The sequence below is a fragment of the Anguilla rostrata genome, chromosome 4 (genome assembly GCF_018555375.3).
Source record: "Anguilla rostrata isolate EN2019 chromosome 4, ASM1855537v3, whole genome shotgun sequence".
In the NCBI taxonomy this organism is placed as follows: Eukaryota; Metazoa; Chordata; class Actinopteri; order Anguilliformes; family Anguillidae; genus Anguilla; species Anguilla rostrata.
Window position 1 is genome coordinate 66,471,001 of NC_057936.1, and position 22,115 is coordinate 66,493,115.

Genomic DNA, 22,115 nt, shown 5'->3' on the forward strand with positions numbered 1-22,115 from the left:
AGAGGGAGTGTAGAATACTGCTCAGGTTCCGTACAGAGAGAGGGAGTGTAGAATACTGCTCAGGTTCCATACAGAGAGAGGGAGTGTAGAACACTGCTCAGGTTCGTAAGGAGGGAGGTAGATACTGCTCAGGTTCCGTACAGAGAGAAGGAGTGTAGAATACTGCTCAGGTTCCGTACAGAGAGAGGGAGTGTAGAATACTGCTCAGGTTTCGTACACAGAGAGGGAGTGTAGAATACTGCTCAGGTTTCATACACAGAGAAACAGTATAGAATACTGCTCAGGTTTTGTACAGAGAGAGAGAGTATAGAATACTGTTCAGGTTTTTTACAGAGAGAGAGAGATAGTATAGAATACTGCTCAAGTTCCATAGAGAGAGAGAGAGAGTATGGAATACTGCTCAGTTTCCGTACAGAGAGAGGCAGTATAGAATACTGCTCAAGTTCTGTACAGAGAGAGGGAGTATGGAATATAGTTTAGGTCCAATATAGGAAGAGAGGGAGTAATAAGATAAATGTTGTTCATTACTGTGTCTCTTAGAAATGCCCCTTCTAATTCGATTAGGTAGCCCAGCCTCCTCCGTCATTCAGACAGTGAAATGGGTGTCACGGGGACGAGGACAGGAACAGAGGCCCGTTTCAGGGCCCCTGGGGCTGAGCGTGAGGGCAGGAGGACGGGGAGGCTCCAGCACCGCCTGGCTTCTCCTGCTCGGATCTCCGCACTGGATCGCCTGATATTTCCAACTCACGAGATTCTGGGATTTTATAAATTATTATTATTTTATGTCAAGAGGATTTCAGTGGGACCTGCTGTTTGACGGACTGGTAACAGATGTGACATGCCTCTCTGTCTTGCTGTTGTTGAGGGTGTGGTGGTGCTCGTGGTAGAGGGGACGTCATGTTTGGTTGTGTGTTTGTGTTTAGATTTACTTTGTTGTGCGTTGCATGAAAACATCAATGCAACACTGTAACCAGTGTTAAAATAACATTAGTGCAACACTGTAACAGTGTTAAAATAACACCAGTGCAACACTAACAGTGTTAAAATAACATCAGTGCAACACTGCAACAGTGTTAAAATAACATCAGTGCAACACTAACAGTGTTAAAATAACATTAGTGCAACACTGTAACAGTGTTAAAATAACATCACTGCAACACTAACTGTGATAAAATAACATTAGTGCAACACTGTAACAGTGTTAAAATAACATTAGTGCAACACTGTAACAGTGTTAAAATAACACCAGTGCAACACTAACAGTGTTAAAATAACATCAGTGCAACACTGCAACAGTGTTAAAATAACATCAGTGCAACACTGCAACAGTGTTAAAATAACATCAGTGCAACACTAACAGTGTTAAAATAATAACATCAGTGCAACACTGTAACAGTGTATTAACGTAATTTCGTTTTGCGCTTGGAGGGTACTGATCCGTGCTAACGGTGTGGAATGGTGGGACGCATTGCTGGTTCCAGTCCCAAGAGGGGCAACAGCTTTTGTGTTGAAAACATGTTCCTCAGACTCCGCTTGGCTCAGAAACGCTCTCAGCTGCACAGCTGTGGTCATGGGAGAATTTGTGCTCTGCCGCGCAAGTACGTCTGCTGAGGGACCAGACCGATCCTTGTTTGCCAGTGATCTGCTGCGCTCAGTTCCCTGTGCAAGCTGACAGAGTCTAACGCCAAAACAGAAAGCAGCCAGCTCTGACCTGCATGGTCAGGAAGTGTAAAACCTGCAGGAGGGGGCGGGAGGCCGCTCCTGAGCCAGGATTAAATTTTGAGTAAATCGGAGTTAAATGTGTGTCCCGGGCCTTGCAGACGCACGGGCGCGGTTGCTGAAGGAGAGGTGGCGATCTCTTGCCCTGTCTGCTCTTCTCTGCCGAGGGGAAAGTCTGCGGCCTGGTCCACATGAACCTTGACCCTTTCAGCACTCGAACGTCTGACATGATTCGTGGTGAGTTGACCTTCAGCTGTCACTCACAGGAGACTGAAACCTGCCCCCCCCCCCCCCATGCTCCCCCTTAAATGTGTGAACAGGAAATGACACCATCACATGATATTAGGCTTCCTGCATCTGAGACCTTTGACCCCTGCAGTATTGCACCTTCTCAGTGTTTCTCTAGTTTTCAAGATGATGGAGATATGAACTGCTTGCGTTGTCTGTGTCTCTATTTTTTCACCTTCTGTTCTTTTTCTCTGCGATTCTCCTTCCTTTCCCCTGTTTTTTTTTTTTTAGGTGTGGTGGTTTTCTTTTTCCTCACACAAGCCCTCGGGGCTGAGATGGGGACCACAGGCAATCTGAAAGAAATCGTCATCGGACGCTGCTACAACTATGTGACTCTGGTTCAACCTAATTCCAGGTAAAATGTTGGAAGGGGAAACAGCCCTTGGTGAGGAAGTCTGTCCAAGAGGAAACTACACATTCAAAAAATGTTGTTATTATGTGACCAAGCAGAACCAAATTATTCCGAAAAAAAAAGGTGTGCTAACAAAATCTGCATTATTTTACATTTACGTATATTTGTGTTTCTTTCTGGGTGTATATGTAAATGTACATGTGTGCATGTATGTATGCATTAATTTGTGTTTGTGTGTGCCCGTGCATGTGTGTGCATGCATATGTGTGTTTGTGTTTGTGTGCGTGCATGTGTGTGTGTGTGTGCACAGGTATGACTGTGAGGAAATCTGGAGAGAGTTCCAGGAGGCGGTGTTGAGGAGGACATCATGCAATGTGGCAGTGAGGGACTACCAAAGAATGTTCCATACCATGCCACAGGCCCTGCCCTGTGATAGGGTGAGTGTCTCCATGTTGTCATGGGGACCCCAGTAAGAAGGGCCCAATGTTCTGGCCTTTTCTGGAGTCTCGTGGGTTGAGCCACTGTGTGCAGGGAACAGAAAAACTTTCACCTGACTGGTGGGCATGGTGTAGCTCTCCTCTGATTGGTGCATATGGTGTAATTGGATTGTGATTGATGTATACAGAGTAACTCTTGTTTTTGTTTTTTTTAAATGTAGCTGTCTTTTAATTGGTTTATACAGTGTAACTCTCCTCTGACTGGTTCATAAAGTGTGATGCTCAGTTTCCTAATTCCTGCAGTGTAGCTCTCTTTTGATTGAAGCTCAGTGTGACTGAGTCTATCCTGCATACCACAGATTCCCAGCCCACGCACACACTATCCAGGCCAGTACTGTCCATCTGCACGGTCTCTGCAGACCAGAGGGAGCGTGCACTGTGCAGTTTCATAGCTCATGTTCCTAAGCACTGCAGCGTGCACTGTGCAGTTTCATAGCTCATGTTCCTAAGCACTGCAGCGTGCACTGTGCAGTTTCATAGCTCATGTTCCTAAGCACTGCAGCGTGCACTGTGCAGTTTTTAAGGGCTGTTTTACAGGTGAGCACTGTGCAGTTTTTAAGGGCTGTTTTACAGGTGAGCACTGTGCAGTTTTAAGGGCTGTTTTACAGGTGAGCACAGTGCAGTTTTAAGGGCTGTTTTACAGGTGAGCACTGTGCAGTTTTTAAGGGCTGTTTTACATGGTGAGCACTGTGCAGTTTTAAGGGCTGTTTTACAGGTGAGCACTGTGCGTTTGGAAGGGCTGTTTACAGCTGGGCACGTGCAGTTTTACAGGTGAGCACTGTGCAGTTTTAAGGGCTGTTTACATGGTGAGCACTGTGCAGTTTTAAGGCTGTTTTACATAGGTGAGCACTCAGTGCGTTTTAAGGCTGGTTTACAGGTGAGCACTGTGCAGTTTTAAGGGCTGTTTTACAGGTGAGCACTGTGCAGTTTTAAGGGCTGTTTTACAGGTGAGCACTGTGCAGTTTTTAAGGGCTGTTTTACATGGCTGTTTGTGCTCAGGTGAGGGACCGGGCTCTCTTCTGTTCTCCCTGTTCTCCAGCTGCTGTTCTGGAGCAAAACCCACAAGCTTGTCCACAGCTACTCCGCGGTCACCCGCCATTTCTGGACCCTGGAAGACACGCTTGCGGGCTACCTGTTCAACGACCTCGTCTGGTGTGGGCAGGACGACGGGGACCGAGGTACGGGCTGACCTTCCTCTCTTCGAACGGTGTTTCATGGACAAGTACGCTGATGAATTTTTAATATCGTAAGCGTTTAAAGATTTCGGTTTTTTTTTAGTGCTTGACAGCGAGTCCTGAATGCTGAAAAGATGCATTTTTAAAGGTGTGTGGAGTTCACAGAGAGGGGTCATGATTACCAGTGTTCTCACACCACAGATGTTCTATTTGCAAACCAGATGGTCAGCTCCTGCTGTATGTTTTCTGTTTCTCAGAGGTTACCCATGTGTCTCCATGGGAAGTTCTGGTCATACTTGCGCTGCTATGCTACATATGCATGTTCTACGTTCCCCCATTACCCCTTTGAGGAATATTATTTTTTGTAAGCCAAATGAGTTTGTAAGCCAAAAGAGTTCGAGTTTCAGCAGTAGCAGAGACGGACATTTCCATACGAGGAATATGGAGGTGACCGTCTCTTGCTACCACAGTCAAAACATACACAGAGCGGAAGCCGTAAGACTGGCTGAGCACCCTCCTCCAGACATAGCTGAGTCAGCTCCAGCTCTCTACCTGTCCCCTTACCTGACAGCACCACCTGTTGGCCCTCCAACTCAACTCCCATCATCAACAGAGCCATCCTTGCCCTGCTTCAGTTACATAACGTAATTGGCATTTATGCGCCGTCATTTTCTTGCTCATCCATCCATCCATTCTTCCATCCATGAATGCATTATCTAAACCTGCTTATCCTGGGCAGGGTCGCAGGGGTGCTGGAGCCTATCCCAGCATGCATTGGGCGAGAGGTACCAGCCAGCAGCAGATGGGCTCCGCCTGCTGAGTCAGGTTCTGCTCAAAGTTTCTTTCTGGTCACAGGGTTCAATTTTAGTTCCTGCCCAATGTGGTCAACCTGTGTGAACCATCCTGTGTATTCCCTGTGGAAGCAAGCTTCAAAAAATGTAAGAAATTCTCACTTCCTCCTGCAAACATTCATCCAGCACACAGAACACAAAGCTTACAGATCCATAGACTATACATTTTATCCAGCTGATCTGGACCAATTCACAGAGAGTATGATGGACTGTAGACTTCAACCAACCAAACTGGACCAATCCAGAGAGAGTATGATGGACTGTAAACATTACTCAACCAATCCAGAGAGTATGATGGACTGCAAACATTACTCAACCAATACAGTGAGAGTATGATGCAAGTGAATTTGAACACTGGCACTCGTGTCCTCTCCTATAACATCATGCGTCATGGCGGGCATATGATAGGATTTCAATTTAACGATGAAATGCAATCGAGCTCTTGCTCAATGTGATTGGCTTGTGAACACTGCTCAGTGATGTAATGGTGCATTGCGGGAAACGGGCAGATGGCACAGCTTTGCCTTTACAGTGTACTATCATCTCAGAACACAAGGGGTTAATTTAAAATGTCTGACGGAGTACATTCCGCAGAGTGAAATGTGACTTGTCGGACAAGTGAGAGGAGGGAGAGTTGGGGGGGGGGGGGGTGATAAACAGTGAACAGTGCTTGTGGAAAAGCCTGAGACAGCTGAAAGCTGGCTGCTCCCTGAAGGATCCTTTGTCTTGAGCCCAGGTCTTCTGTGTATCAGGCAAAAATGTACAAGCCAGAATCCACATCCTGTGCATCTGGGCTTTTGTGTGTGTGTGTGTGTGTGTGTGTGTGTGTGCAGCTGCTGCTGCTCAGCTGGGTTCTGATCGGCTCAACCTAGATCCACACTGCAGCCAATGAGAGCGCATTCTCATATGCTGTAAGCAGCGAATGAAAGCGTTCTCATATTCTGAAAGAAGCCAATGAGGACTCTTTCTCATAATTGGAAGCAGCCAATGAGGGCTCTCTCTCAGAATGTGGAAGCAACCAATGAGGGCTCTGATTCATAATTGGAAGTGGCCAATCAGAGCTCTTCAGGTAGCTCTCTAGGGACAGCTTTGCTTCTCTGTGGTGTCACTCCGTTTTGATTGGTGGATAAAATGCAGCAGTACTCATATAGCTGCGATACAAAGCCATCACATACAGCTGCGATACAAAGCCATCCCATACAGCTGCGATACAAAGCCATCACATACAGCTGCGATACAAACCCATCACATACAGCTGCAAAACAGACCCATCCCATACAGCTGCGAAACAAACCCATCACATACAGCTGCGAAATAAACCCATCACATACAGCTGCGAAATAAACCCATCACATACAGCTGCGAAATAAACCCATCACATACAGCTGCGAAATAAAGCCATCACATACAGCTGCGAAATAAACCCATCACATACAGCTGCGATACAAAGCCATCCCATACAGCTGCGATACAAAGCCATCACATACAGCTGCGATACAAAGCCATCCCATACAGCTGCGATACAAAGCCATCACATACAGCTGCGATACAAAGCCATCACATACAGCTGCGATACAAAGCCATCACATACAGCTGCGACACAAACCCATCACATACAGCTGCGATACAAAGCCATCCCATACAGCTGCGATACAAAGCCATCCCATACAGCTGCGATACAAAGCCATCACATACAGCTGCGATACAAACCCATCCCATACAGCTGCGATACAAACCCATCCCATACAGCTGCGATACAGCTGCGATACAAACCCATCCCATACAGCTGCGATACAAACCCATCCCATACAGCTGCGATACAAAGCCATCACATACAGCTGCGATACAAACCCATCCCATACAGCTGCGATACAAACCCATCCCATACAGCTGCGATACAAACCCATCCCATACAGCTGCGATACAAACCCATCCCATACAGCTGCGAAACAGAGCCATCACATACAGCTGCGATACAAAGCCATCACATACAGCTGCGATACAAAGCCATCCCATACAGCTGCGATACAAACCCATCACATACAGCTGCGATACAAAGCCATCACATACAGCTGCGATACAAAGCCATCCCATACAGCTGCGATACAAAGCCATCACATACAGCTGCGATACAAAGCCATCCCATACAGCTGCGATACAAACCCATCACATACAGCTGCGATACAAACCCATCACATACAGCTGCGATACAAAGCCATCCCATACAGCTGCGATACAAACCCATCACATACAGCTGCGATACAAAGCCATCACATACAGCTGCGATACAAACCCATCACATACAGCTGCGATACAAACCCATCCCATACAGCTGCGATACAAAGCCATCACATACAGCTGCGAAATAAACCCATCACATACAGCTGCGAAATAAACCCATCACATACAGCTGCGATACAAACCCATCCCATACAGCTGCGATGCAAACCCATCACATACAGCTGCGATACAAACCCATCACATACAGCTGCGATACAAAGCCATCACATACAGCTGCGATACAAACCCATCCCATACAGCTGCGATACAAACCCATCCCATACAGCTGCGAAACAGAGCCATCACATACAGCTGCGATACAAAGCCATCACATACAGCTGCGATACAAACCCATCACATACAGCTGCGATACAAAGCCATCCCATACAGCTGCGATACAAACCCATCACATACAGCTGCGATACAAAGCCATCCCATACAGCTGCGATACAAAGCCATCACATACAGCTGCGATACAAAGCCATCACATACAGCTGCGATACAAAGCCATCCCATACAGCTGCGATACAAACCCATCACATACAGCTGCGATACAAACCCATCCCATACAGCTGCGATACAAACCCATCCCATACAGCTGCGATACAAACCCATCCCATACAGCTGCGATACAAAGCCATCACATACAGCTGCGATACAAACCCATCACATACAGCTGCGATACAAACCCATCCCATACAGCTGCGATACAAACCCATCCCATACAGCTGCGATACAAAGCCATCACATACAGCTGCGATACAAAGCCATCACATACAGCTGCGATACAAACCCATCACATACAGCTGCGATACAAACCCATCCCATACAGCTGCGATACAAACCCATCACATACAGCTGCGATACAAACCCATCACATACAGCTGCGATACAAAGCCATCACATACAGCTGCGATACAAAGCCATCACATACAGCTGCGATACAAACCCATCCCATACAGCTGCAATACAGCTGCGATACAAACCCATCACATACAGCTGCAATACAGCTGCGATACAAACCCATCCCATACAGCTGCGATGCAAACCCATCCCATACAGCTGCGATGCAAACCCATCCCATACAGCTGCGATGCAAACCCATCACATACAGCTGCGATGCAAACCCATCCCATACAGCTGCGATACAAACCCATCCCATACAGCTGCGATGCAAACCCATCCCATACAGCTGCGATACAAAGCCATCCCATACAGCTGCGATACAAAGCCATCACATACAGCTGCGATACAAACCCATCCCATACAGCTGCGATACAAAGCCATCACATACAGCTGCGATACAAACCCATCCCATACAGCTGCGATACAAACCCATCCCATACAGCTGCGATACAAAGCCATCCCATACAGCTGCGATACAAACCCATCCCATACAGCTGCGATACGAACCCATCCCATACAGCTGCGATACAAACCCATCCCATACAGCTGCGATACGAACCCATCCCATACAGCTTTGGGCAATAAAAAGCGGAGCCTCCCATTCTGTGGAGCTGAGCAGGGAAAGCCGGTTATGCGAGCGGAGAGCTTAAAGGTCGAGCGCTGCAGGGCTCGGGGGAAGTCGTGACCTGTCTGTCGTGTCCTGCCTCTCCCGTCTCCACCCGCCCACAGTTCGCCACCTTGGCGTGTGGGAACATAACCGTCCTGCTCAACGGATCCGTCCCAAACGCCTTCAGCCGGGACAGGTGAGTCACAATTACTGCTCGGTTTGCTCCGTCTCTCGCCTCGCTGCTCTGTAAAGCGTCTTTGTGACAGTTCTCTGTAAAAAGCGCTATAGAATAAAATTGAATTGAATTGAACTGTATGACCAAGAGGCTGCAGTTCCCTTCACTTCCCTGGTGGGGCGCTGTAGCACTCGCCTTTATGGTTTTTCAGGAGTTATAAATTGCTGTTCTACAAATCAATGGCACGTAATGTAAACACTTCGCATGATGCTGTGATGGGAGCGTTTCCGAAGTAACGTCGTAACCCCTGGCGATAAGGCGTTCTTCCTTGCTGCAGCATGTTTGGAAGCGTGGAGCTGGACAACCTGAACCCTCGCATGGTGAACCATGTCAACATCAAGGTGGTGGCCAACCTGGAGGGCCCCTTCCTGTGGGTACCGCTCTCTCTGCCCCATATCTGCAGGCCATCCCAGTGTGCTAGTGTGGGCTGGGGGTATCTCTGCACCAACAGCATAGCTAGAAACATGCAGCTGGGCTTAAATAAAACTGTGGGCTAAACCCTGCCTAGGAGGGCATTCACAGTTGGGTGTGGTGTTTCACTCGAGATAAATTGGTGAGCCTGGGCGCTATTTAGGTGGCCGTGGCCCACCCTGTGTTCAATCTGTGGCAGCAGTGTAGCTCAGTGGGTAAGGAACTGGGCTTGTAACCGAAAGGTCACAGGTTCGATTCCTGGGTAGGACACTGCCGTTGTACCCTTGAGTAAGGTACTTAACTCGCATTGCTTCAATATATATCCAGCTGTATAAATACATACAATGTAAAATGCTGTGTAAAAGTTGTCTAAGTCGTTCTGATTAAGAGCGTCTGCTAAATACCTGTAATGTAAAGTGTTATTAGGTGTGTGAATAACAGTGTAAAGTGTTATTAGGTGTGTGAGCAACAGTGTTAGTAGTAGTGTGAGTAACAGTGTAAAATGTTATTAGGTGTGTGATTAACAGTGTAAAGTGTTAGTAGGTGTGTGAGTAACAGTGTAAAGTGATTTTCTGTCTCTTTAGGGAATCATGCTCGCAGGGCTCTGTCCTGGACCTCATAAAAATCCTGAGTCGTCGAGGATTCCGCTGGACCTGCAGTGACAGCGATGTGTGAGTAGAGCCCTCAGGTGCATGCCCTACACCGTACACCCTACCCTACCCCCTACACCCTACCCTGCACCCTACTGTACCCTAACCCCTACACCCTACCCTGTACCACTGCACCCTACCCTGTACCCTTCCCCTTAACCACTACACCCTACTTCCTCCCTCCTACCCTGTACCACTGCACCCTACTCTATATAACTGCACCCTACCTTGTACCGCTGCAGGTGCTCTCTTAGATAATTAGACACACACTGTAAACTGTCCAGTGTTAAGTCAACCCTAACAGTGTACATTCGAGTTCAGTAGGCACCATATGTACTCTGTAAGAGTTGATGTAACACTGCGCATTTTACTGTGTACACCAGTAAGCTCGTTCTCCACAGGACCCTGAAGATTCTCCAGTGCATGCAGAACCCCAGGCAGTCCTCCTGCCAGACATGCAGCAACAGCCTGCTGCGTGGACACTGAGAGCATGGAGAGAGCGCCCTCTACAGGAACGGAGGCCACAAACAGCACGTTTTTCACACAGTGAATTTGTGACAGATGTATATATAATTTACCACAGAAAATTATGTAAATATTTTATTAATTATTACTAACTGACATAAGAAATTATTTAATAATAATTAGTTCATGATTAGCACTGAATTAATAATTAATAATTTGTTTGTTGTGAATTAGGGTGGGATTCCATAGCCGTGTTTTATTTTAGTAATGCAATTTGAGAACGCTCCATTTCTAACAGCGCTCTGTTAAATGAAAGGCAGAAAGGTGTGCTCTTTCTTTCTGTGATGGCCCGATTTAAGCGATTAAATGCACCAGCCTGTCAATGTGTTTATAATGTGTATATACTCATAAGCTGTTCCTAGCAGCCAGCCACTGCCTGTTGATTTAAAAAAAATGTCATACTCTTGTTACTGTTGCTACAGTTGCTCATGGTATTGGCGGTCAGTAGATAGCACCGGAAAACGGTGTGTAAATGCGTGAGATGTGTGTGGAAATGGTAGAGGTAGAGGAGTGGTGGAAAGGCGTTGGTAGATGGTAGAGGAGAGCAGTGTGGAAATGGCGGTTGGTAGATGGTAGAGGAGAGCAGTGTGGAAATTGCGGTTGGTAGATGGTAGAGGAGAGCAGTGTGGAAAAGGCCGTTGGTAGATGGTAGAGGGGAGTGGTGTGGAAATGGCGGTTGGTAGATGGTAGAGGAAAGTGGTATGTAAATGGCGGTTGGTAGATGGTAGAGGGGAGTGTTGTGGAAATGATGGTTGGTAGATGGTAGAGGGGAGTGGTGTGGAAATGGTGGTTGGTAGATGGTGGAGGAGAGCAGTGTGGAAATGGCGGTTGGTAGATGGTAGAGGAGGGTGGTGTGGAAATGGCGGTTGGTAGATGGTAGAGGAGAGCAGTGTGCTTGGCTTCATGGCGGTGTTGTCCGTTGTACAGGAATTATCACCCTTTTTACAGGAAGTATCACTTTAGGAGAGGGCACAGAGAGATGACTCGGCAGTCAAGAATATATTCATAAAAAAGCAAATAAAGCATTAATTCAATTTTGTGAGAAACCATTTTATGACAATACTCAAGATAATTGTTTCACCTAATGACCTCATTTTTTCAATATTCATATGAATATTTACATATTGAAATTGCCTCAATCTCTTGTCCATACAGTTTCCAGTGGACTACAGTCTGGAATACTTCGTATTGGGAAGTTACCCGTCTAACAGGAAGTATTGCCTGTTGTAGTCACACCCGGTTATGGTTTCTTTGACCCTTGTCAAGGCAGATGACTACTCTGTCAGAATTGCATTCACTTGAAATTCCTCAGAGACGTATCTGGTGTATCAGTATGTTACGCCACAGGACTGCCGTGCCACGATAACCGACGCCAAGGCCGAACACGTTTAAAAACACCACAGCGTCCTTTCGCAAAAAAAAAAAAAAAAGTAGGTCGGTATATTAAGACACGGTACAACCAGAGAACTCACGTAGGAAGGGCGAAGCCAGCAGCACAGACCCGTGTCCCTCAGACCAGAACCAATCTGAGCAGCCTAAAAATTAACCAGGTATTTTGACCTCACTCACAATGAGGACGAGAGAGAGAGAGAGAGAGCGCGAGAGAGAGAGACAGATGAAACAAAAGGGGAGAGAGGGGGGAGGTGAGTCTTCTCTAAAAAAAAAAACTAAAAAGGTGGGAGGAAAAAAAAAAAAAAGGAAAGGACAACTGACCACAGTGCCAACCAGCAGTGTTAAGCGGTTTCATATCAACCACAATGATGAAGGTACATGCGAAAAAAAGGTCAAACACAACAGGACACAAAAGGACAGAAGAACAGAACACAATAGCCTCAGTGTGTAGTGCTGTGTGCCTGCAGGATCAGAGAGAGAGAGAGAGAGAGCGGCTGCCTCAAATCGCCATCTTATACAGCGTGTGTGAGGCTTGCACCCGAAACCCCGAACAGAGCACACGCATCGCCTGTGCGCGCACCCGGGAGACGCCAGCCAGCTAACGCTGCAGCCTGTACCATACACACGACACAAAGCACACTCACACGCCCGCCTCCTGTCTGTGTGCACGGTCACGTCTGTGCCTCTACCCCCCTCACCCCTGTCTGCGCAGTCCGTCTGTGCCTACCCGCCCCATCGTCGTGCACGTTCACGTCTGTGCTCTACCCGCCACCTCCTGTCTGTGTGCAGTCACGTCTGTGCCTCTACCCGCCCACTCCTCGCAGTCGTCTGCTCACCGCGCCCACCTCCTGTCTGTGCGCAGGGTCACGTCTGTGCCTCTACCCCGCCCCACATCCTGTCTGTGTGCAGGGTCACGTCTGTGCCTCTACCCCACCCCACCTCCTGTCTGTGTGCACGGTCACGTCTGTGCCTCTACCCCACCCCACCTCCTGTCTGTGTGCAGGGTCACGTCTGTGCCTCTACCCCGCCCCACCTCCTGTCTGTCGCACGGTCACGTCTGTGCCTCTACCCCGCCCCGCCCCACCTCCTGTCTGTGCGCACGGTCACGTCTGTGCCTCTACCCCGCCCCACCTCCTGTCTGTGTGCACGGTCACGTCTGTGCCTCTACCCCGCACCGCCCCACCTCCTGTCTGTGTGCACGGTCACGTCTGTGCCTCTACCCCGCCCCACCTCCTGTCAGTGTGCATGTTCGCGTCTGTGCCTCACCGGCCACCTCTGTCGTTGCTGCAGTGTCGCTCTACCCCGCCCACCTCCTGTCTGTGTGCACGGTCACGTCTGTGCCTCTACCCCGCACCGCCCCACCTCCTGTCTGTGTGCACGGTCACGTCTGTGCCTCTACCCCGCCCCACCTCCTGTCTGTGCGCACGGTCGCGTCTGCGCCCCATGTACACACAAGGCACGGATTGTAGGAGCGTTCTTGTCTCATGCATTCTTCACATCCTTCACAGATCCCTGTGCAGCACTGTTCCCCTGACAGCAGTGTCCAAGCAATTTGCACTGCCCTGTTTCAGCCTTACTGTCACTGTAGTTGGTCAGGGTGCGTGTGTGTGTGTGCGCATGTGTGTGTGTGCGTGCGTTTGTGCATGTGTGTGCACGTGTGTGTGTGAATGTGTGTCTTAAGTCTGCATAATGCCAAGAGAGTGTTGGGTTTCTTATACATTGTAAAAATTATGCACACATCTTTTTCCAGCTGAGCATGATGATTCTAAGAAATTTTTTTTTTTTTTTTTTTTAATAATTGCCTGGATCCTTCTGAATTTCTCCGCTCCCCTGGGATAAATGCACTTCGTAGCTAAACTTCCGAGATTGTCTCACGCCTACTTCACATCTGGGGGGGAACAACGGCATTCAGTGAAATAGCTCAGCCTGAACGGTGTGAGTTTGAGCATGTTTCATTCCGATTAGAACATGAGAGGGTGAGATAAAGTCAACCTTTTAAAATAATAAATACGATTATGTATTTTTTGTAATTGGATTATGTTAAAAGTCACCTTTAGCCCGCGGGTAAATACCCGCATCTGCTCTTAGCTAAACCAGCGTGGGGAGCAAGTTCTAACCGCGTATTTGCACTTCCGATGTGAGCCGCTGTATTTAGAAAAAAAACCTGTTCCTTTGTGAGTACGTACGGGAACCAGAGATAACACATAAAAACAGATAATCCCTTCGGGTGTTAACACTGCATGACAACACAAATCTCTCCCTCCCTCCCCTCCCCCCCACCCCCGCATAAATTTTTTTTAAAAAATACCACGTTTTATTTTCACAGGACATTCCCATGGAGGAAGAAATAAGAAATCAGGGAGTTCAGAGAGGAAGCAGGAACCCACCTTTAAATTAAATTAACATTAAATCATCTTAATTATAAATATATATTTAAAAACTGCTTATCCTCAAAGGCTTCGATCATAACAAAGACACTGAGGACTGGGCTGAGGTGGCCCTTGGGTTTTAGTGGCGCTAAACAAGTTCTTGTGGCCCCAAAGTGCTCCAACATTCACACACACATTCACATACTCGCGTTGTGAGGACCGGGGGTGGTTGTGGCCTTAAACGACTGCATAGTGTTTATGCCAGCGGTCCATTATTTAAAACCTAACGACCCCCAGCTGTTCCTCTGCCACACTGTTGCAGGTATTAGGATTTCAGGAGAACTGAAATTGATTGTATTGTTGATTGTAGCTACGCGTCCGGGAATTACAAGGACCCCCCACGGGTTGCTGTGTTTTTTTTTTTTTTTTATCTCTGTCGGTATCGTGGATATTAATAGAAGGGCGTGCGCGGTGGCATGTCGCTCATACGCGGGAGAAGAAGCAGAAGAGCCGGCGTTCTGGCGTCTCGCGACCTTTCCCCGTCAGGGCAGCGTGAGTCTGTCGCTATTAATCGCTCCACACGCGACACCCGAGCTCCAGAGGGCCTGACCCAGCCCACTTCGATGTGCCGACGCATGCGAGCGCCTATGAAACCAGCCGCTCGCAGAACGCACAAAGTCATAACACCAGCTGCGCCCGCGAGCACATTTCGCATCGCGGAATCGGGGTTCGGAAATGGATTACGAAGCGTCCGCCACTCAGAGGAGGAAGTGCAGAAGAGCGGTTCTTCTGGGAGTCTGCGTCCTGCTCTTACTGACGGCCGTGGGCGCGTGCCTGGGCGCCGCTTTCGGTCACAGGAGTAGCGGTCCTTCGAACGGGAACTTTAGAACGATATTGATCTCTAAATGCAAAACTTATCTGGGTGAGAAGGGCGAGCACTCAAGGTAAGACTGGGACTCGGGAAAGCCCCGTAGTCCTGTGTTTAACGTTGCTTCTTGATTATGTATCAGTTTAAACTTTTTTTTTTTTTACATAAAAAAAAGTTCCCCCTAGACGTGGCTGTTGCAAATGGCTGTTATGTCTACAGTTATAGCCAAGAAACAGCACCTGTTAAAAAACATTTAGGCTTGGGAAATGTAGCTCTCTCCCTTAAATCGCTCCTTATCGAACCTGCCATGATCCCCGGAATTTCGTGAGCTTACCTTTCCATGGCACAATTAAGCAGGAAATTATTTAAAATCGAAATGAAAAATTCTCACAGAACTTTATTTAAATGTTTTAATTCATGAGCATGAATTAGTGAAACTAGTGGTGCCAATAATTGTGCCACCTATCTTTTTCAGAAATAAAAATAATACTTATTTAAAAAATAAAATAAAAACTTTTCTATTTTTATTAGTATTAAGGAATATGATTTCCCGATTTTGAGTGTACAATACATCTGATTACCTGTGTTTTTAATTTCAACAGCCTTTTTGGTCGTCTTTATCAAGGGTACCAACAATTTAGGCGGTCACTATATGCATTTGTGTGCGTGTGTGTGTGTTTGAGTGTGTATGTGTTTTTAGTATTGACAATTCGCTCAGCAGTCAAAAGTTGATTGAGAAACTTGGTGCTCTCTTAACTTTCTTTATTTCAAGAAAATAGTTTCGCAATCTATGATTTTATGATCATCAATTTAGGTCGTTACTGGTGCATAAATCGATGCTTACACCGCTGTCAGCTCATGTGCTTTTCTTCACAAAACACAACTTGGGGAACTTAATAATATAAGAGCATAATAGCTTAAAATGTCTTCCACCCAGAGAAGATTTTTGATGTTTTATTTAATTTATCCAAGCTTACGCAAATCAAACATAAAGGTAAAGTGTGGCTACAACAGTGAGGGGAGAAAAACAACAAAACATGTTAGCTTTACATTCTGTAGTTTTTATTTCATTAGGAGTGTTCATGGCATACAGTAGTTGAGGAACTCTTTTTTGAATAATAAAATTATTTTTCAGTTTATTATAATTCAGTGTCCCTCAGGTAGGAGTGGTGGTGGAGTTCATACTCTACAGGATGAGTACCTGTGTACATTACAGACATTTAGCAGACACTCTTATCCAGTGACTTACACAACTTTTTACATAGCATTTTTAAAATGTATTTACATACATTACAAAGCAAATTTTTGCCTATGTAACATATAGTTAATTGTTCATTAAACACAGCATGAAAAAGCAAATTAACTGTTGCTAAACGGCATTATTGTTGATGTTATTGTAAAATCAGGACTTTAATGCTCTCAACAATAGCAGTGCCAGTGATTATAATGGTAAACATTTTTGGCATTTTGTTCAGCTTTGGGTTACACTTTCAGTATTAGCCACACCCACTTCCTTTTAAAAAAAATCCAAATACAAATACAAATAATTTTTTGGTTGTAAAATGAAAATAAAATTTTTTATGGGCTTCTTTCATAGGAGGGTATAATTCATGGGTGTTCATGGGTATTTTCATATGAATCATACACTTACAAAATCACACAGAACCTTTATCCTGTGTGAACCTTTGACCTTTGCTGCGTTTGCAAGACTTTATGGAGATTGCCTTCATGCCTGTGTGATGATAATAATAATAATAATAATAATAATAAATACTACATTTTATTGTATACAGTACATAGATCCCACCAAGGCCTTACACTGTAGAGAAATGGTTGAACTAAAATGATCAAAAGGAAGATAAAACTGATGGTTTTATTCACAGTTTCATTTATCCATATGAAAAACACCCAGACAAAATTTCCAGAGAATTGTTTTCTAGTTTTCTTTTAGTGGTTGAGAGGCTTAGGTGCTCATGTTGGATTTTAATGTGCTGGGGACCACTGTGACCACGAGGGTACCAGGGGTCAACAGGAAATGATGTGCCCCTGGGTTTGCTGAACGGGGAATGAGGAAGTGTGCCTTCTCACCGGCTCCCTCTGGTGGTTGCAGTGAGAATACGTGTGAGGAGATGTGGGATGCGTTCTCAGGCGCCTACGTAGGAAAGGACCCCTGCGACGTTCCCATGGAGGCATACGACCCTCTCATCCACGCTGTCAGTGAAAAAGCTGCCTGTAACCGGGTAAGTCCCGCCCACCCCACTGCCTGTAACCCAGTAAGCCCCGCCCACCCCACTGCCTGTAACCGGGTGGGTAAGTCCCGCCCACCCCACTGCCTGTAACCCGGTAAGCCCCACCCACCCCACTGCCTGTAACCGGGTAAGTCCCGCCCACCTCACTGCCTGTAACCGGGTAAGTCCCGCCCACCCCACTGCCTGTAATCACCATCCGTACGAAGTCCCACCCACCCACTGCCTGTAACCGGGTAAGTCCCCCCACCCCACTGCCTGTAACCGTAAGCCCCGCCCACCCCACTGCCTGTAACACCGTAAGTGCCCCGCCCACCCCACTGCCTGTAACCGGATAAGTCCCGCCCACCCCACTGCCTGTAACTGGGTCTTTTCTCATGGTGTATTTCAGATGTTGTTCTGGAGCAAAACGAAAGACATCGTGCATCAGCTCACAGAGGCCAAGCATTGTCTGCTGACCCTGGAGGACACGCTGCTGGGCTTCGTCATGGACGGCCTGACCTGGTGCGGCAAGAACGGCAGCAAAGGTGCGGTTCAGTCAATCAGCTTCAGCTGCAGGGCGATTACATCAGTACACTATCACAGCCAATCAGCTTCAGCTACAGGACGATTACATCAGTATACTACCACAGCCAATCAGCTTCAGCCACAGAACTGCTATATCAGTAAAATATTTTAATGTTTGTGTGTGTGTGTGTGTGTGTGTGTGTGTCCTCTCTCCTTTTCCCCAGAAACCTTCACCACCGGCTGCCCAGGGTGGATGGAGTGTGAGAGGAATCCGGTCCGGTCCTTCTGGAACCGAGCCTCAGCAGCGGTGAGTATCTGACGTACCTGTAACCTGGCCTGTGTCTGGTGTACTTGGCCTGTGTCTGGTGTACCTATACCTGTACCTGGTGTACCTGGCCTGTGTCTGGTGTACCTATACCTGTACCTGTGTCTGGTGTACCTGGCCTGTGTCTGGTGTACCTATACCTGTACCTGTGTCTGGTGTACCTGGCCTGTGTCTGGTGTACCTATACCTGTACCTGTGTCTGGTGTACCTGGCCTGTGTCTGGTGTACCTATATCTGTACCTGTGTCTGGTGTACCAGGCCTGTATCTGGTGTACCTATACCTGTGTCTGGTGTACCTGGCCTGTATCTCATGTACCTGTACCTGGCCTGCATCTGGTGTACCTGCACCTCTAACTGGCATACCTGGCCTGTATCTGGTGTACCTATGCATGGCCTGTATCTGGTATATCCAGCCTGTGCCACATACCTGTGGAACAGACCCACACCTGCAGTGCAGACTCAGATCTCCTGTGTGGGAACTGCTCACTCCTGCCCTCTGTTCACCTGCTGATTCAGGTGTACTGTTTCAGTGACACCTGTGGACAGGTGACCTTTAGGGTCTGTGCCCTGACAAACTGATCAATGTCTTTTACAAACATTAGAGTTTATTACAGTTGAGGCTATAACAGTCTTTGAGTTTGCTGATGGTCGTTATAAAGTTTGTGGGTGTGTGTGTGTGTCATTTACTGTGGTAATTTAAGCCATGTTTTGGCTGTTGCAAAGCTTCCGAAAAGAAAAGAAATCAAGTTCGCCAATTACAGGGTATTTTCTAAAGCATTGTTTGATGGGTTTTTCTTTACATAAGGCTTATAGCAGAACATGGAAAGCTCCAGAAGCCCCACTGTCCAGACTGTTAAAAAAGTTCCTGCTCGGTTTGCCTTCTGAATGGCAATAGAGTTTCTCAAAAGGGCTTTGTTTCTTGTTTCCATGGAGATACCACTTGTTAGCTGATTTATAAACTCCACCACAGCTCACAGAATTTTAAATTTTGTTTTACTTTTAATTCACATTGCCATGACGAACATCAAATATGGCTTTGCATTGTGTTTAACAAAAATAATAAAATGTTAATGTTCAAAGAAGGATGTGGGAAATGTGAGGTTTTAGAGGTTCTGCAGCAGCAGGCAGCCATGTTAAAAGCTTGTGCAAATTCAGGTCAGTAACTGGGAATCACAGCTAAGAAACATAAATATGCAAAATGCATTCACAATCATTTATTTATTCATGCATTGCAGTTTGCCGAGTCTGCTTGTGGCGAAGTCACCGCGATGCTAAATGGATCAATAAACACACCTTTTAATACCAACAGGTAAGGGTGGCATCACCTGTGCTGGAACATTCCACTGCAGGGCAGTTACTGCCTCCGACTCACCCTCAAAGATCTAGCCCGAAGCAGCCAGAACTCGATCAGAACCATTCAGATCCAAGCGTAAATAAATCTAAAGTAACGTAATGTAGCCCAACACTGAAACTACAAAAACCACACTGCACTGCTAGCAAAGAGCTAGGAGGCTTCCAGAGGACGCTTTGATGAGGATACATGACCTCATCCTTTGTGAAAGTATTTTTTCAGAATGCGTGCCGTATAAAAGATCGACCTGTGGATCCACCTCTCCACATCGGTCACGTCTGCCATAATTGATGTGGCTTAAAACTAACTTTCCATTCGCCTGATACATACTGCCTTGATTCCTTCGTCCTCGTGTCTCTTCCTTCCTTTGCGTCCTCCGTTGGGTGGAGCTAAAGAGCGTGGAGAGGCCGTGGGGAAGGGAGTGAAAATAAGCGACTTGAATGAACCCACTGATGAGGATGATGGTGAAGAAGTGTATTTTGTTTGAATTGCCAGTTTCCCTTGATCGGTTTTTAAGTTTTCAAAACATATTTCTGCCTGCCCCCCCCCCCCCAGCATATTTGGCAGCATTGAAGTCAAGAAGTTTAGTTCCCCCAAAATGAGGGCCTTGAATGTCATCCTGGTGACCAGAGGAAATGACACGTAAGCTCCTCCCCTCACATCCTGGTGCAGCGCTGTAAGCGGTCCTCGGTGTGTGTTCCTGACTCGACACTCACGTGGTGACACGTGTGGAATCCGGGATGGTCATCACTCCCTGTTGCACGTAGAATTCTGTGGCCGTTTTTCCTGATTACAGGCAAGACACTTGCCACAGATTCAGGGACCATATTGGTATCTGTACACTCGCTGAGTATTAATAACACACACACACAGCCGTACATTTCAGTGAATTCTAAAATAATAATTCTTTAAAAAATTGTGAACATTGTATTTTATATAGCGCTAAAAAATGATAATATATACATTTCCACATTTCTATGATAACACTGATATTCTACATTCGGAAACCTATTCAACAACATTATAAATTCTGTAGGTAGGGCTTCTAAAGGGGCTGAGAGTTAACCAGCCTGGCGAACTCCTTCAGTGATGTGATGTTTTGTGTAAAATGTCAACCTTGCTGTATTATTGGAAAAGCCCAGATTTCAGGCCCAACTACCTGTTCATTTCCCAAAGGACAAACTGTGAAAATGACTCTCTACAAAGTCTGCAAGGTACCCTGGACCCAAACCTCAAGTACACCTGCAAAGAGGTTCAAAGGTGAGGACGGGGGGGGGGTCTGCCAATCAAATGCCTTTTTGAAAGCGGTGCTGTGGCCAATCACAGCCATTCGGCAGCCAGTCAGACCCGTTTCAGTTCAGCACCCGTTCCTGATCCTCATTTCTGCTTTTTCTCTTCCCCCTGAACCAGGTCGAAAATATTGGATTGCATCTCCGACCCCGACAAGCCCTGCGGTGACTGCTGGTGACCTAGCCCAATGAGGAGTGTGAGGGGGCGGGGCCTCGCAGTAGCTTGTCCAATCAGAATGTCTAATTGAGGAAAGTAGCTGTGGGCTGCTGGTGGGGGAGTGTAACGTGGCTATGGGTCAGCTTGTGCTTGCTGACTGGTGGGGTCCTCTGTACACACAGCCACTAACAGAGTAGTATAACATTTACTAGAAATAATTCCAAGAGATCCAATGAAAGAAATGTAACCACAAGGTCAAAGGTCACTGATGCTGTAGCAGGAGGTTTAGATCCTGTATGTTCTAAGAAGTTTGTCTTTTTTTAAAATAAACTATGGAACTAAGTTTTTATATGCTGTTCATATTTGTAAAATAATCATTATAACTAATTATTATAACTATTTTTGTCCAATGGAATTTCAGTGGTCTAGCTGACCAGTCTGAGTGCTTCTTCCCTCTTCTGCTCGATTTCCATCTGGGCCTTTCTAGAACCTTTGTAATGACAAACCACTGAGTCTCACACACTGTTCTTAGTGGACTGAATCCTCTGGGGGGTCCTCCTCCGGTCTCATGCAATAAAAATAAAAATAATAAATTTCCTCGGACATAAAAGCACTTGCAGTATCTCGGAGTATAAATAAGAGTTAGTGGTAGCGTAAAGACTGAGTTGCCAGAAGATGGCGACATTCAGCGACAAGCGTGCATATTTCAGGGAACGCAGGGATGTTTCAGAAGCGCCTCACAAAGCCGGTTTGATTTAAAGGACGCCGGTTAGATCGCGATGGCATACGGTGAAGCCACACTATACGCGGCGACGGCCGCCTGTCGCCGCGCCGCGTCCCCACAGTCGGCTGTTTGTGGGCGTGTCACCTATTTTTGACAGACAGTTGTGTTCGTTAAATGTTGACCGGGTTTAATATCAAATTCATTGTCCTGTCTGAATAAAAATCATTTTTGCAGTAACCTAGATCTGAAAGATGTTAGTCAGCTGCCTAGCTAGGCTGTTTAATGTAGTATTGTGTCAGGATTACCATAAATACCTGGCTTCGGGGAAGAACAGACATATGAACACCCCAAACCCGCCCCCTCCCCTGCCCCCTTTCATAAACTCACAAAC

General features: G+C 46.7%; 2 protein-coding genes across 2 annotated transcripts; both read left to right on the plus strand.

Moving 5' to 3' along the window:
- Positions 1–234: 234 nt before the first annotated feature.
- Positions 235–11,486, plus strand: LOC135254234 (ADP-ribosyl cyclase/cyclic ADP-ribose hydrolase 1-like). The gene is made up of 11 exons (XM_064334387.1): positions 235–824; positions 1,821–1,956; positions 2,239–2,362; positions 2,670–2,796; positions 3,896–4,034; positions 4,887–4,969; positions 8,798–8,871; positions 9,188–9,280; positions 9,906–9,992; positions 10,373–10,972; positions 11,018–11,486. Exons 2-10 carry the CDS (start codon positions 1,911–1,913, stop codon positions 10,455–10,457), a joined length of 858 nt encoding a protein of 285 aa, XP_064190457.1. The 5' UTR covers positions 235–824; positions 1,821–1,910; the 3' UTR covers positions 10,458–10,972; positions 11,018–11,486.
- A 3,255-nt stretch (positions 11,487–14,741) lies between these two features.
- Positions 14,742–21,349, plus strand: LOC135254233 (ADP-ribosyl cyclase/cyclic ADP-ribose hydrolase 1-like). The gene is made up of 8 exons (XM_064334385.1): positions 14,742–15,201; positions 17,236–17,365; positions 17,763–17,898; positions 18,103–18,185; positions 19,439–19,512; positions 20,110–20,196; positions 20,731–20,814; positions 20,965–21,349. The coding sequence occupies exons 1-8, from the start codon at positions 14,993–14,995 to the stop codon at positions 21,020–21,022; spliced, it is 861 nt and encodes a 286-aa protein (XP_064190455.1). The 5' UTR covers positions 14,742–14,992; the 3' UTR covers positions 21,023–21,349.
- Positions 21,350–22,115: the final 766 nt, after the last annotated feature.

Coding starts and splice junctions, on each gene's coding strand:
- LOC135254233 (XM_064334385.1), top strand. CDS start 14,993: ATGGATTACGAAGCGTCCGCCACTCAGAGGAGGAAGTGCAGAAGAGCG. Junction 15,202..17,235: donor GAGAAGGGCGAGCACTCAAG/GTAAGACTGGGA, acceptor TGGTGGTTGCAG/TGAGAATACGTGTGAGGAGA. Junction 19,513..20,109: donor ACACCTTTTAATACCAACAG/GTAAGGGTGGCA, acceptor CCCCCCCCCCAG/CATATTTGGCAGCATTGAAG.
- LOC135254234 (XM_064334387.1), top strand. CDS start 1,911: ATGAACCTTGACCCTTTCAGCACTCGAACGTCTGACATGATTCGTG. Junction 4,970..8,797: donor GGAAGCAAGCTTCAAAAAAT/GTAAGAAATTCT, acceptor ACCCGCCCACAG/TTCGCCACCTTGGCGTGTGG. Junction 9,281..9,905: donor AACCTGGAGGGCCCCTTCCT/GTGGGTACCGCT, acceptor CTGTCTCTTTAG/GGAATCATGCTCGCAGGGCT.